At 32.9% G+C, this 14256-nt stretch overlaps 2 protein-coding genes across 3 annotated transcripts in view; one reads left to right on the forward strand and one right to left on the reverse strand.

Annotated features, from left to right (window-relative positions):
- The first annotated feature begins 233 nt into the window (after positions 1–233).
- Positions 234–10418, forward strand: LOC148620734 (nucleotide exchange factor SIL1-like). The gene is made up of 10 exons (XM_088574485.1): positions 234–541; positions 930–1137; positions 1413–1508; positions 2071–2187; positions 3914–4011; positions 4800–4988; positions 5843–5964; positions 6844–7105; positions 7732–7787; positions 9012–10418. Exons 2-10 carry the CDS (start codon positions 993–995, stop codon positions 9301–9303), a joined length of 1377 nt encoding a protein of 458 aa, XP_088430611.1. The 5' UTR covers positions 234–541; positions 930–992; the 3' UTR covers positions 9304–10418.
- The window catches only part of LOC148620735 (uncharacterized), a 44364-nt gene continuing 40526 nt past the window's right edge, over positions 10419–14256 (reverse strand). For both annotated transcript variants that reach the window (XR_015920948.1, XM_088574484.1), the window contains exon 4: positions 10419–10500. Coding sequence is in view for 1 of the 2 variants with exons in the window: in XM_088574484.1 (XP_088430610.1) it covers positions 10486–10500 (15 nt within the window). In the remaining variant the exon portion in view is untranslated. The remainder of the gene's footprint in view (positions 10501–14256) is intronic.

The raw sequence follows: 14256 nt of genomic DNA on the forward strand, positions 1-14256 counted from the left end.
TGTCTAGAAAATGCTCTGAACTCTTTTTGCTTAATATCTTTGTTTTTGTTTTTGTTTTTTAATTAAACTTATAATATTGTGTCAATTAATATCTGCATTGTTCTTAACATTAAAAATCTGTTATCACAAATAAAAATATTAATTCCGAATTCGTGTTCTGGGTTTTAGAATCCCATTATTGTCCTCTCGAGTTCGGAACATTTCTAGACTTATCTTTATTATTGAGAAACAAGTTAAAATTTCCGAACAGCAAAATAAGACGACGTGGTGTTCATTTGTTCGTTGGTTATTTCTAAAGTTTTCTACTAGTTTTTCGCTTTCTGATGCAATTTTGTTTTATTTAACGAACGTCATTCTTATTTGCTCTGACTTTTATTGGTCATTGGGGATAAAAAGGAATCTGACTACACAAAATCATCCAAAGACGATGATGTGTTAGTCGCTTGTCAATGGTCAATGGACTTGTTAAGTGAAATCATTTGGCATCTGAAACTGTCTACATTATTACCCACGTGTTTACCTGGCAACTTGACGAAACGTTGTAAGTTATTCTATTTATTTCAAAATTTGTCCGACAGTTTTTATGACCATAATTGACTGAAGTTAAAATGGCCATTCTTAATCTGATCCTGTTTATCCACACTAACCATCCTTTGTTTCAGGACACTTTGAAGATGAAAATTCAAGGAAATTTATCTTCATATGCCGACAACTTAATTGTTTTATGTTAAAATTGGTCATTGTGGTTCTGTGTGATACATACTGTTTCAATTAAAAACAGAGGCTCATTTTACCTTTTACCTAATACCTTAATTACTTTTTAATAATGAACATATTTATTGTAATCTGCACCAGATGTTAAGGATTTTACTGTTCTTAAATATTTTTAATGAAAAGGTGCTTTTTTAATACTTTTAAACCAATTTTAGTATGAATATACTCGAACAAGTGGAGGAAGATATAGAGTACACAAGAAGAAGAGAAAATAAGATATGTCTCACTTGGTGAATGGTATAAGAGCTCTAAATATTGCAAGTTTGACTCTGTTTCTGATTTGCTGTTATTACATGTGTGTGAGAAGTGAGAAATCACCAGGAGCACTAACAGTTGTTAATACAGACATGGATGATGATAATGGTAATGTTCTTGTACATGTATGTTGTTTACGATAGAAAACTTTATTAAGTAATTGTTTTATATCCTTACCAGGCAACGACTATGCAATTGTCAAAAAAAAAAAAGAATTAACTTGATTAGCTCTAAATCACAGTCATGGTGTTTAATTTACACCATCACCTGCATTCATAAGACTTAAAGAAAAAAAAAGTTCATCTGAATGAGTTTTATTGTGTAGTAAACTTGTAGTCTCATGTATCCCAATTTACAAAATGTACATATTTATCATTTTCCAGGAGTGAAGATAGAGAACGAAGATTCAGAAATAGAAATCTCCTCAGATCCTTTGAATGTCTTCTACCCAGAGAAGGAATGGAAGGCAGTCAAACCTGGTAGGCTAGTCACTGTTGTCATATCAGTCACTTTGTTATTGTGCAGAAGGCAGGAGTTTATATAAATTAGTATGGTCCAAATTTCCTTTGACCATTGTCCTGGACCTACAACCATTTTCATTGACACTTCAGTGTAACATTTTTGGTTTTTCTTAAGAAATACATTTCCATGGCCTAATTTAGAAGGAGAAATGACCAAAAACTTCTCCTTGTTTGTGCTCAATTCTCCCATTTTTCCTTTGACAGGGAGAAGTGTTGAACAAGATTTAATTAGACAAAAATGTCAATATTGTTAGTTTTCAACAGAATTTACTAAAATTTCTCCTTGTCATCAATGTCTAGATTAGGCCCTGATTTGTAAAATATGGAAGTACCTGTCTGTCAGATGTTTTAAGTGCAGTGGAAAAACATATCAACCAATTGAATATTTAAATAGATGTTAAGGTTTTTATTTCTTACTTACTACTGATAATTTTTGTCATTTTTACAAAGTGTTGTTTATATACAGTACATTATGTATATAGCTCATTATTAGTACTTATGTGAGAATATTCTTTTTTAGGGCAAGCTATACCAGCAGGATTACATGTTAGACTCAACATGGAGACTGGAGAAAAAGAAGCCAAACTAATGGAAGGTGATGATGGGAACAAATATTGGAAACTTGGAGATAAAGAGGGTAAGCCTGAAAAGTTTTAAATTCTTGTCTTAGATAATATCAATTGACCAGACTGTCGTGCCTGGTGAATTATGGAAGTGCTTTTAAATTTTTCTGTATAGTGCTTGTACGTCTCAGACTTTCTATTGTTGTTGGATTTGTGTTTAGTTTGGTACTTCTTGCTACATCAATATGATGCATATTTAGCAGAATTTTTTATCATGTGCTATCAAAAAAACTTAAGATTGCATGAATTACTTTTCACCCCAAACTTTTAATTTGCTTAATGATGAATAATTAAAGTTGATATTTATCTATGCCTCTCCAGCAAAGAAAATGTTCATGCTTTAAACTAATTAATGTGTTATTGAGATCTAACATTTATACATCCATTTTTAGCCTACCTGGCCAAAAGCCATATGAGCTATTGCCATCACTTGGCGTCCGTCGTCGTCATTAACAATTATACAAAACTCTTCTCCTCTGAAACTACTTGACTAATTAGAACCAAACTTGGTATGAATGTTTCTTGGGGTATCCTGCATAGAACCGGTGTGGGGATTTTTGATTCGTCAAAAAACATGGCCACCGTTACAAAAATAGAACATAGGGGTCAGACAGTACTTTTTCACATATATCTCCTAAACTGTTAGGTTTAGCTGAATTTTGACAGGGTTAAAGTGTTTAGCATGATGAGGTCTATCTCTGGTCAAATTTTGGTTTTAATCCATTAAGCCATGTTGGAGTTGTTGCCCTTTTTCAACAATTTTTGCTATTTTTAATGTTATTTCTTTCAAAAATCTTCTCCTCTTACACTACTTGACCAATTGAAACCAAGCTTGGGGTATCCTGCATAGAACTGATGTGGGGGATTTTTGATTCGTCAAAAAAAATCATGGCCGCCGTTACTAAAAATAGAACATAGGGGTCAAACAGTAGTTTTTCACAGATATCTCTAAAACCGTTAGGTTTATCCAAATTCTTTCAATAGCTGAAATGATCCATATTATTAGGACTACAAAAGTCTTCAGACTCCTTGTAAGAGTTATTGCCCTTGAAAGGGGAAAAATAATTTTTTTTAAATTGTTTTCAGTCAATATCTTGAAAACTATGATAGATTAAAAGAAACTTTCAATTGTTGTAAAGATCTTGTGATAGTCCTACCAAAGACTTCTTGAGTCAAAATTGTTGGACAACTTCTTGTTTAATTTATTGCCTTTGAAAAGCAAAATTCAACAAGGTGAGCAATTCAGGCTCCTGGGAGCCTCTCGTTAAATCTTATTGTATCAAGTTAACTCATTGAAAGGTCCATAATGAATTAACACCACAACAGATTTTAATGGGTCATTTCAATTGTGTATGGCAATGTTGAATCATTCAACTCAATGACTTGGATAATTTTCAATTTATTTTCATTTGGGATTTGGGATTTGACATCTGGCCACCTCCAAAAAAAAATCCCTGCACTTTTGGGTTAAAAGATATTACAGTGGCTCTGTGTACCAGTCCCAATACTCAAAATACTTTAATACCTAAATTAAGAGGTAAATTACACCATATTAGTTCAACTAAGTCAGCTGATCTCACCATAGACCATGGGTCGTCCATCCATTTAACAAATATTCCAAACGTGTCCCTTGAACTAGCTCACAACCTTATAGTAGAAACTGATGCATTTTGACATGAATTAAAAACTGCTGTTTTTGTATAGATAAACATGTTCTAGACTTTTGTTTGTTTTGAACAGGAATGGTGAATACAGATAAGAGAACTTACACTGCAGAGGAAATAAAAAAAGCATTGAAAGAATTCAAAGCAACAAAACATGACATTCCAAATGAAAAGGTAGATTTCCTGAACTTATAGCTGACTAAATTACCCGTAAAAAGTGTAAAACTTTTATAGAATTTTGCATCTGCATGTTATCAAACATAATGTATGAGAATTACATACCTGTTTCATTTATACATGTTTCCTGCCTCAGTGGTTTCAGGGTATCGTGCTGGCCTAGAATGGGGGAAGTAGTGGGTTCCATTCCTGGCTGAGTCATACCATAGACTTTAAAATTTGTATAGTCATTCCTTCTCCACCAAGCATGCAGTATTTGTGAGTAGAGTTACAGCTGGTTGGCTCAGAGTAAAAAAAAATGCGTCCAGTTAGGGTGACATACCCACCTGTGGGCTTTTGCTTATGTGGGCTAGAATAATAAAAAAAATCTGACTCATCATGTTGGACTAGTACAAAGCAGGGTCTGGTCAATTGGTATCTTAAAATGCCATAAAATGTTTAACCAATTAATTAGACATATTTCCTCTCAGTTTAAGCTTCCTACCCTGCCAGTGCATATTGTCCAGATCTATGGCAGAGTGTGGTTTGTTAGACCTTTTTTTTTGGCGTTTTCTTTTAGATTTTGTACTGTCACTGTTTACTTTCAATCATTTTTCCCCTTGATTTTAAGTTGTGAATATTTTTTATAATTGGGGTATCAAGTAGTATTGTCAGGGGAGATAATTGTCTTTCTTAAATGAAGATTGTAAAAGTAATTTTAAGTGGTTTAAATTGTTTCAATTGTTTTTTTTTTTAGCATAATTACTATTCAAATTTTCTATGTTTTTATTTCTTTTTTTTTGTAGAAAGCTGAAGAAATTAGACAGAAGTTTAGAAGTTATGATGAACTCAAACAAGATTTTCAGAAAATTAATATGGGAATTAAAACTGGGCAGGAAATTGTCACAGACTTGTATGAAAAGTTGAAGCTATCGAACATTACCTCTGAGGAGAAAGAGGTTGTATTGGAGGATTTAGAGTATCATTTACATCAGGTAACACTCAATCATGAATATTGAGAGATTGAGTGTTTGTTCAGACATATTATATACACAGAATTTCTGTCTACTGTTACAGAGTGGTGAAAGAGTAAATCCATGTTCATCTGCATTGGTCTTATTCGAGATATTTTTGGGTTTTTTTTTTGTTCTTTTTTGTTTTTTTTTTTGGTTTATTTTTTATTGATTTTTTTTTTTTTTGGAGGGGGGTAGCTTTTTTTATCAACTTGGTCCATTCAATTGTCAATAATACACTTCTAGTTGTAATTTGTCAAAGTAAGTCACCTTAGAGGTAGAGGTAGACCTTGGATAAGGGACACAACACTTACAAATCATTGGAACGTTTGTATTAAGCTTTTAACATCAATGTCATGTAAGCATCAAAGTAACTTGTACTGATTTCATTCTATTTCAAATGAAAGCTTGATAGGCTTTGGTGAAGTGAATATGATACAATGAAACATATCACTGATTTTCAAGAGTTATGTCCCTTACCCTAGGTGTACCTCCTTTATAAGACAAAAAAAATATGTCAGTGAAAATAATTTGACTTCCATGTTGTCTTAAGTGTAATTACATCTTCCATGTCACTTTCCTTAAAAGTTTCATGGAAGAAGAAACTCAATTTAAAATAAGATCATAATATTACATTCTGCATCACAGTGAAGTATTTAATTCAATCACTTCTGGAATAGGTAGAATTTAATCTTAACTGTTTTCATATCAGCCCCAGATGTCACCTCCATTGAATTATTTTTAGCAATTCTACAAGTGAATAATAATTATTTTTAGCACTTCTACAAGTGGCTATTTATTGGAGGATTGGTTTACATTAAACTTATATGTTTTAGTTTGACAATGCAGTGGTATTTGGAGACCTTGGAGGAATACCTATGTTACTGAGAGGGCTAAATGACACAGAACCAAAATTGAGATCCATGTCTGCCTATGCTCTGGGATCAGCTGTTCAAAAGTATGAAACCTTAGGCCCTTTGAAATTACTTTTTTTTTATTCTCAGCCCCCCCCATCACCCTATTTAATGGTGTTTTAATACAAATTTTTATGTTATACCAATTAAAAAAAACAAAACAGGACATCCCTTTTTGTTTCTGTCTTGAACAATGTAAACAGCACCCACATGGTATTTTTGGGCAGTAAAAAGGTTAAAATAAATTTTTCCTCCCTTGTTTACATGAAAATTGGCCTGAGAAACAAGAAATTAATTTTGAATGACCTTAAGCATTTTTTTATGCTAATAGTAAAATTAGGAAGAAGTTAATCCTTATGGGTTAGGGAAACATATCATTGTATACTGTTTTTATGAAATATGTGGTAGATGTAGACTTGCTGAGAAGTACACTGAATTAGTTTGACCGTAGTTCTAGAGCAACCCTAGGTTTATTTTTTTAAGTAATTCTCCATCTAAGAATCAGGCAAAATGTATACAAGTTGTGGTACATGAAGAAAAAAGAAGAGATTTTATTGCATTATCCAAGTATTTTTACCTTATAACCTCCAGAAATAACTGGAGTGTTTGTAAAGTTTGCCTTTTTAAGATATTGATAAGTCAAATTTAGTTGAAATGCACTATGGAAAAATGGGAGGGGATTTTCCCACACTTTTTCTCTACATAACCAGTTAAAAAACATGTCACAGATGCATCAAAATGAATTTAAATAGCTTTCAAATTGTTAACTAGATGTACTGAATATATTTGAGGCCAAAAAATACCAAATGGAGAAAACGATTGCTTGAGTTTTACACAGAATGATACTTAAATCCCATGTTTATAGCATTACAATAAGTTATTTTTCCATTGAAAAGCCATAGATGATTATTTTAATTTTTCAGCAATCCAAAAGCCCAGATCAGTGCCATAGAAGCAGGTGCATTACACCACCTGATCAGGTCTCTTGCCACAGATCCAAGCTTGTCTGTGAAGAAGAAAGCCCTCTATGCATTGTCCAGTATTTTAAGACACTTCCCCTATGCCCAGAAGAAATTTTTTGACTTAGGAGGCTTACAGAGTATGATGCAGTTGTTTCAGGATAACAAACTCCATAGTTTACAAGTGAAAGTTGTCACTCTGATCAGCGATATTTATGATGAAAGAGTAGGTATTATAAATGTATGCTGAATACTGTAAATTATGGTATGTTACAATACAGTGAAACCTGTCCAAACCAAAAACTTGAATAAACCAGTCACCTGTTTAAACTAAAGTCCCTTAATATAAATTTAAATGTATTTCAAACCTGGGTAAACTGAATACCTTTCTAAACCAAACAAACTACAGTTCAAAAGGGGTTTCGGTGGTTTCAATGTACTTTATTATTGTGAAAATGCAACTCACAAATTAAATCTCACAATGGGTAATTTCAATTAGTGGCATGAACATTTTTTCATTATAGCAAACAAAAAAAACCTGGTAAAATTACATTTACAAAAAATACTGAAAATGCTTTTGAAAAGAAAATCCCAACATGAAACAAGGCTGAATAGGAAGCATTGACCAGCAAATGTGCAATTTTTTCCTTACATTAGAAGTATATTTCAAATATAACGAGCAAAGATTAATTTCACCAGTAAGCTACTATAATGATGAACTATGGTAAAGGTGGACATGACCTTCAAACCGGTTTGAAATATGGGATTGTTGTAAATAATCTACATTGAATTATCTCCCTTGCACTGTGCATTTGTACTAATTGTGTTCAAAAGTAAAGTATTATTTTATAGGTACATTCATTGTCACACCTGGAACCACATGAAGAGAAATATAAGCAATATGAACAGTAAGTAATTATCATAATTTTGTACTGCTTTGTCAGGCCTTTCATTAAGAGGTGGTACTAGGTACTTATACCCTTCTGAACTACTGAAAGGTACCTCCAGAATTTTAAAATTTCACACATTTTTATTAAACAAAATGATGAAAAGTACCTCCTACACAACCAAAGGTACCTGCATTGCAAAAAAAAATAATGAAACCCCTGCTTTGTATTACCCAGTGGAAGGTCCTAATTGAGCATTTTCTTGCAGGCTGAAATTTAATATTTACTCTAAAACAACCTAAGAATGACTTTGTAGAATACCTTTGCTTGAAATAAGTTTTATTATTCATTACTTTAAAATAAAATACAAATCTATTTTAAATAAAGTAAACAACAACACCTATGCTGCCTTGTATATCTAAAGTGCAAATTTTCCCATGGGTGAATTAGGGATTTCTTCGATGAAAAACAACCTTTTGATAATTAAGTGCAAGTTTTTGTAGGAATCAGGCAAAATGGGAATATTCAGACACGTGTATGTAAAAAAAAACACCAATCTGCCAATATAAAATCTCTCTCGGGTGCTTTCTAATTTGAAGAGACCATTATTATATCTCTGCATCATTGGATTTGCTAAGAATTTTTTTAATAAAATGTTAGAAAAATGATGTTTTTGACAGAGTTATCTGCCCTTGAAGTGTTCATTTTTAATGTATTTTAATGAAATTATAACTCAATTTACCAGAATGATATGGAAAATCTTGCCTTTTTTTCTTGATTCTGGTGGCGCAAATACTGTAAACATATTATATTTCACAGATTCAGTCAAGTGAACATATTCATGGGTATCAATTTTTGCAGTTTCAAAAATGATAAGTGGTATAGGATGTTAAAATTCAATTTCGCAGGTACTATTTTTCGCATTTTTCTGTCCACTGCAAAAATAGCAAAAATTAAAACACTGTAAAAAATAGTATGTTTAAAGTAGTCACCCACTGCCTGATGTATACAGACTGACACTTAATTTAAATTCATGTTTAAAAAAAAATGATTTGCTGAACTATGATAAATGGTTAATTTAGTCTTTTGTTGAATTGAAAACTTAATAGATATATAGTTTCAGCGGTTGGTAGACTAATTGAATATGTTTGTTATTGCTGTAAAATTACACCATGAAATTTGTTAAATTGTATATTAATAATCAGTCCATTTACTCTTATTCATAATTTTATTTTTGTGTTGTAGAATTCCTTTACGATCAAGTTTACAAGACCAAGGATTTTGTCATATCATGGAGCCTTTGTTAGAAATGCCTGATCATGACAGTCGAGAGAAAATAGTTTTTGCCATGCTGTCGTTGTATGATTGCTGTAAAGACAAGTTCTCTACCTCATTATCATATCTATCTAAACTGGAAAATGAATATTTAGAACTTTCAAAAGCTGAAGATGACGGTGATTATTTCTCACAAATCCATAAAAGTTTGAATACTCTTGTTCTCCAGATGTCACAGATTAATAAGAAGGAGGAGTTGTGATTTGTGTGAATGTAAGACTAATATATTAAACTTTTGTATGTGTTCAATACAATTTTATTTGTAACTCTGCTTTTTTTTGTGTGATTCAGGTGGTTATTGTAATTTTTTATTTTGGTGATACATATGTCCTCAGTGAGCTATATAATGGTTTGTATAAAGAATTGTTGCTAATGAGAGGATGTGTGCATGTGTTGTTAGTTACATGTCTCTATCCATATTTGTTTGCATTGAATTGCTTTGGTTTATGGTGGCTTTTTCAGAATTTATTTGTTACTATTTTTCTCAATTTAAAGCTCCTCCTTTGTTTTTCACTATACATTCAATGCTTAATCTTGGACATATTTTATAATGATGGAGACTATGTCTATTCATCCACCACATGTTCTGTATCAGCTACTCCTTGCGAAATATTTTGCATGTACAGGGTGCCCTTGTACAACATTTACAAAATCTTCACTTAGTGCCAGTTTACAACTGCTACAAAATTTGGGTATTTTTTTAAATTCTACATATCTTAACTCGGTGCCATTGCACTATACCTACAAAACTTTCCTAGTGACATTGTACAACTTCTGTAATACTTATCTTAGTTCTGTTGTACAACTTCTACTAAACATCCCTAATGTCATTGAACAAATTCTCCTAAACTTCTCAAATGTTATTGTACAGCTTCTATGGAACATCTCTAATGTTATTGTACAACTTCTGCAGAACATCCCTAATGTCACTGTACAATTTCTACAGAACATCCCTAAAGTCATTGTACAATGTCTACAGAACATCCCCAATGTCAATGAACAACTCCTAAACTTCCCTAATGTTATTGTACAACTTCTACATCTACAGAACATCCCTAATGGCATTGTGGCCATTGAATGACTTCTACAGAATTACTCTAGTTTTGTTGTACATTTCTACAAAACTGATCTTAGTACAATTGTACATCTTGTACAAATCTTAAATTGGTGCTATTGTTCAACTTCTACAACACTTCAGTTGGGGCCACAGAACTATAATGCATAGATGCCATTGTACAATCCATGCCAAAGAAGTTTTTTCAGTGTGTTATGAAAGGAACTAAAGCTACTTTTTCATTAAAAAATTAATTAAAAGTATTGATTGTTAGCACTCATTTTATTTTTAAAAAATCCAATCCATCAAAATACTAACATCCAACAGCCATTACTTCTTGTCATTCTGAAAAGAGAGAAAAATAAAATAATTGTTACTTCTAAGAAATTGCACATGTGCTAATTTATAATTTACATGGTATATGTTTTATGTACCTGATGCCAACAGAACTACCCTTTTGATACAACACATTCAGTGGCAGATCCAATATATTTTTTAACAGAGAAACCGTCCTAGAAATTACAGAAAGAACAGCTTTTAAGAGAACTTTAAAGAGCAGACATTCGACTATTATTGTGAACAATATAGCAGATTTTTTAGCACATTTTTTGTGAAATATTTTCCCAGTACTATGCTAGTTAAGCATATCTAATGTACTTTTTGCAGTAAAAATGAATTTCTTCACGTTTGACTTAGTCATCAAAAGTACAGCTTGTTATGAAATACCAAGAGAACAAAGCAATTATTTGTTAATTTATTGTAAGGTAAACATTTTATAAGTAAAATCTCAGGTGCATTGAAAACGAGGATTTGATTCTTGAACAATTAAAAATACATCATAACTTTACAAGCCAACGACATAAGTGCAGTTCTCCATTGGCTTATTGTCTGCTTTGTTACCATAATCTCATTCAAAGATGAAAAACGAGGTTTTAATTCATCAATGATGAATGTTTTCTCACATATTCATAGAAAAATGATGACTGCAAAATGCAGAAATAGCTTTTCAAAACAATAGACCCTCCAAGAACGTGCTTCTTGAACCGAGATCAAGGTGTTAGATGGGTTTTCAACAACAGATAAGTACACTATGCTTAAAAGAATTAAAACGTGCTGGAAAAGCAGTAAGAACAAAAGCATCACACCTCTGAACACCCTATCAACAGATGCCAGACTCCTACAGTGAAAAAAATATGCTTTGGATTGTGAAAGAGTTGGAACATGCTGAAAATAGATAGTAAACAATAGGCACATGCTCTGTTGAGAAGTATGAAATGAGTTTTTGATTACTTAAATAAGAACTTTTTTCTTTTATATTCTAGTGTTTTCTGGGTTGAAAAATATTAAGTGAAGGACACGTTTTTTAGACATAATTATTGTGTTTTCCTTCACTGGATTCATTTGTCGATAAATAGGTTTTTATACCTTACCACACCAAGTGGCGAAGTATTTTGTCCTTCCGTCCGTCCGCCCGTCTGTCTGTCCCCGATGGTTTTCTCGATATGATAATTTGAGAACGTATCAATTATTTCATTTTTTGAACTTTGCACACTTGTTTAGTACCAAATACAAATAAATTCAGAAAAATCCAAAATGCGTTTTCAAGTTATGCCGTTTTGAACAATTTGCCGTCCCCCTTTTTTCACCATTACGACGCGGGTTATCACTTAATGTTCAATAAATGCCCATTTTTATGTCTCTCATATTAGTATTTTGAGACGCTATTATACACTAATCTATGCTTGAGGTTTTGAAAATAAAGCAATAATCAAGCCAAACTTCTTGCAGTATTTATCATACTGTGACGTTCCATTTTCGTATTAGTTATTCAAGACTTATGGAATCAAGCTTTAATATTTAATTGTAGGTGTTAATAAAGTGAGCTTTTAATTTCTCTATTTATACTCCTACAAACACTTGAAACGGGAGTCGGTAATACTTCATTATATCTACATAAGATTAAGTATCTTTCATTGGCATTAGGTGCAAACAAATCTACTTATCAATCAGTTGCTTCATTGTAAGACAAATAATGCATCTTTTTCTTATCTATTTTAAAAATGCGTACTTAAAATTGGCGTTCGAGTGTCGCTATAGTCAGCGTTTAGTATGATATAAACCCAACACTTAGATTATACAAAACCATGGTGGGATCATTTAAACCTCTCCCCGCCAAGTATGTGTTATTGGGAAACGCGTCAACCCCCTTAAAAACAAAAAAAAACAAAAAACTGCATCGCTTGCTTACTTTTCACTATAGTTTTATACATTTGCCCCTTTAAATAGAAATCCTTTGAATCTTTGAATAAAATATATAATGTGTACATCTTCTATCGTGCCTGATTGTCACTTGAACTTTATTTGAAATGTGATCTTTACAAAACACCAAATCAATTATGCACAAAGCATGTAACAGAGTCAATCTTGATTGATGTGCTATGGTCGGGTAGAAAACATTAATCAAATTGCCCAGAAAATATGTCTACGGTTGCATTTTGATATGTTTTGTGCTGATTGATTGTTGCCGTTGTCATGAGATTCAAGTTGTGTTGTTATTGTGATGACTTCGAATGGCAATGCACCATTTACTAAGGCCTGAAGGTAGGTCTTCATTTGGATGGATGGATGGATGGATGGACGGATGGATGGATGTAGTCAGTGGAGGATCCAAGAGGGATTCCGTGGGTTGGAACCCACCTTTGTTGAATAAATTTGTTAATTTGATGCATTTTCGGGATAAATATATACCAACACTAGCATGAAACCCCTTTTTCTAGAACCCCTTCACTGGTTCCGCCAAAGCATTTTATAGCACTGTGGGTAAAACACATCGCAGCAGTAATATGAATGTTGCAGAAGTATCCTAGATGTATACTGCATATATAGATGTATAGATCCAGTGTAAGCATATTCAACGGAAATGTATTCGTTCTTCAAGAAGCTACATGTATCATGTTGTCAAATATTCAGATAGACGGGCAAGAATTGTATCTTATTCAGATATGGTCGTTTTCACAGATGTGTACAATTTAGTAAAGGTTGGTAAGTGAATACAGCAGATTTCTTTGTTTTATACCCCATGTATTTTTGGCCGATCGAGTAGTTTTGGCCATGGTCTAATGGTGTCGATGAAATACACATTAAAGTATTACTAGTTAGGGTACCGACCATTTTATTGGCGAGGTCGACGAGTCTTGGATCCAAAAAAAAAAAGTAAATGTTCCGAACTTTCGAGAAAAAAATATGCTATTCTTTCCATATTATTTAACATCACAGATTTTCAACACACACAAAAAAATGTTTCGGTTGCTGTTGAAATATGAATAAAAAATTGCGCATCTAACATCAAATCCCAGCCCCTCCTCCATAAATAACCAGGCGCGGACCCAAGGACTGGCGTGCCGGGCGTACGCCCCCTCCCCCCCCCCGAAATCGGTAAGGAAAAAAATCACCATAAGTTTTACCGAATAATATTTCTTGCCTTGCTTTGCACGGCATTTAATTCAAATAACGCACCCCCCTCCAAACTCAAATCCTGGATCCGCCACTGCTCACAGTATGTTAGACCTTTCAATTCAAATTGGATAACAGATTAATGGACCGTCCTTCACCTCAAAACTACGATATTTACACTTTTTAACAATTGCATGTATACAAGAAAGTAATGAAAGCCTTCTTAAAAACTAACGAACGGCATCTTTCTCATACCATCCTCTTACCACGGTTGTAAGGACGCGACAGGACCGATAACTCTTGTGAGAGAATGCGACATGACACAACCATCAATCACTTTTTCAGTAGAAAGAAAAAAACAGTGAATAAATATGGATAAGTGCTTTCCTAAATGATGCATGTCGTGATTTAGTAAACATAATCTTTAATTTAAAACTAACAAGATAAAAACGTAATTATCCCCCTTTAATTCGGAATCCCAACGTTTTGTTAGCTTCATCTGTCAGCTTGATTAACTGGTGAGCTCTCTTAAGGGATAATATTGATTGATAGCTTGCGAATTGTGCCGTTATACATTTGCTTATAAGGATTTGATTGATGTGCATGCAGTTTTGTAACATCGTATAATGATTTTTTTTCCTTCATCAC

This window comes from Perna viridis, chromosome 3 (assembly GCF_037379345.1).
Source record: "Perna viridis isolate PV_CMFRI_1.1 ecotype Kerala chromosome 3, ASM3737934v1, whole genome shotgun sequence".
Taxonomy (NCBI): Eukaryota; Metazoa; Mollusca; class Bivalvia; order Mytilida; family Mytilidae; genus Perna; species Perna viridis.

Coding starts and splice junctions, on each gene's coding strand:
- LOC148620734 (XM_088574485.1), top strand. CDS start 993: ATGTCTCACTTGGTGAATGGTATAAGAGCTCTAAATATTGCAAGTTTG. Junction 4,989..5,842: donor TAGAGTATCATTTACATCAG/GTAACACTCAAT, acceptor TATATGTTTTAG/TTTGACAATGCAGTGGTATT. Junction 7,106..7,731: donor GCGATATTTATGATGAAAGA/GTAGGTATTATA, acceptor ATTATTTTATAG/GTACATTCATTGTCACACCT.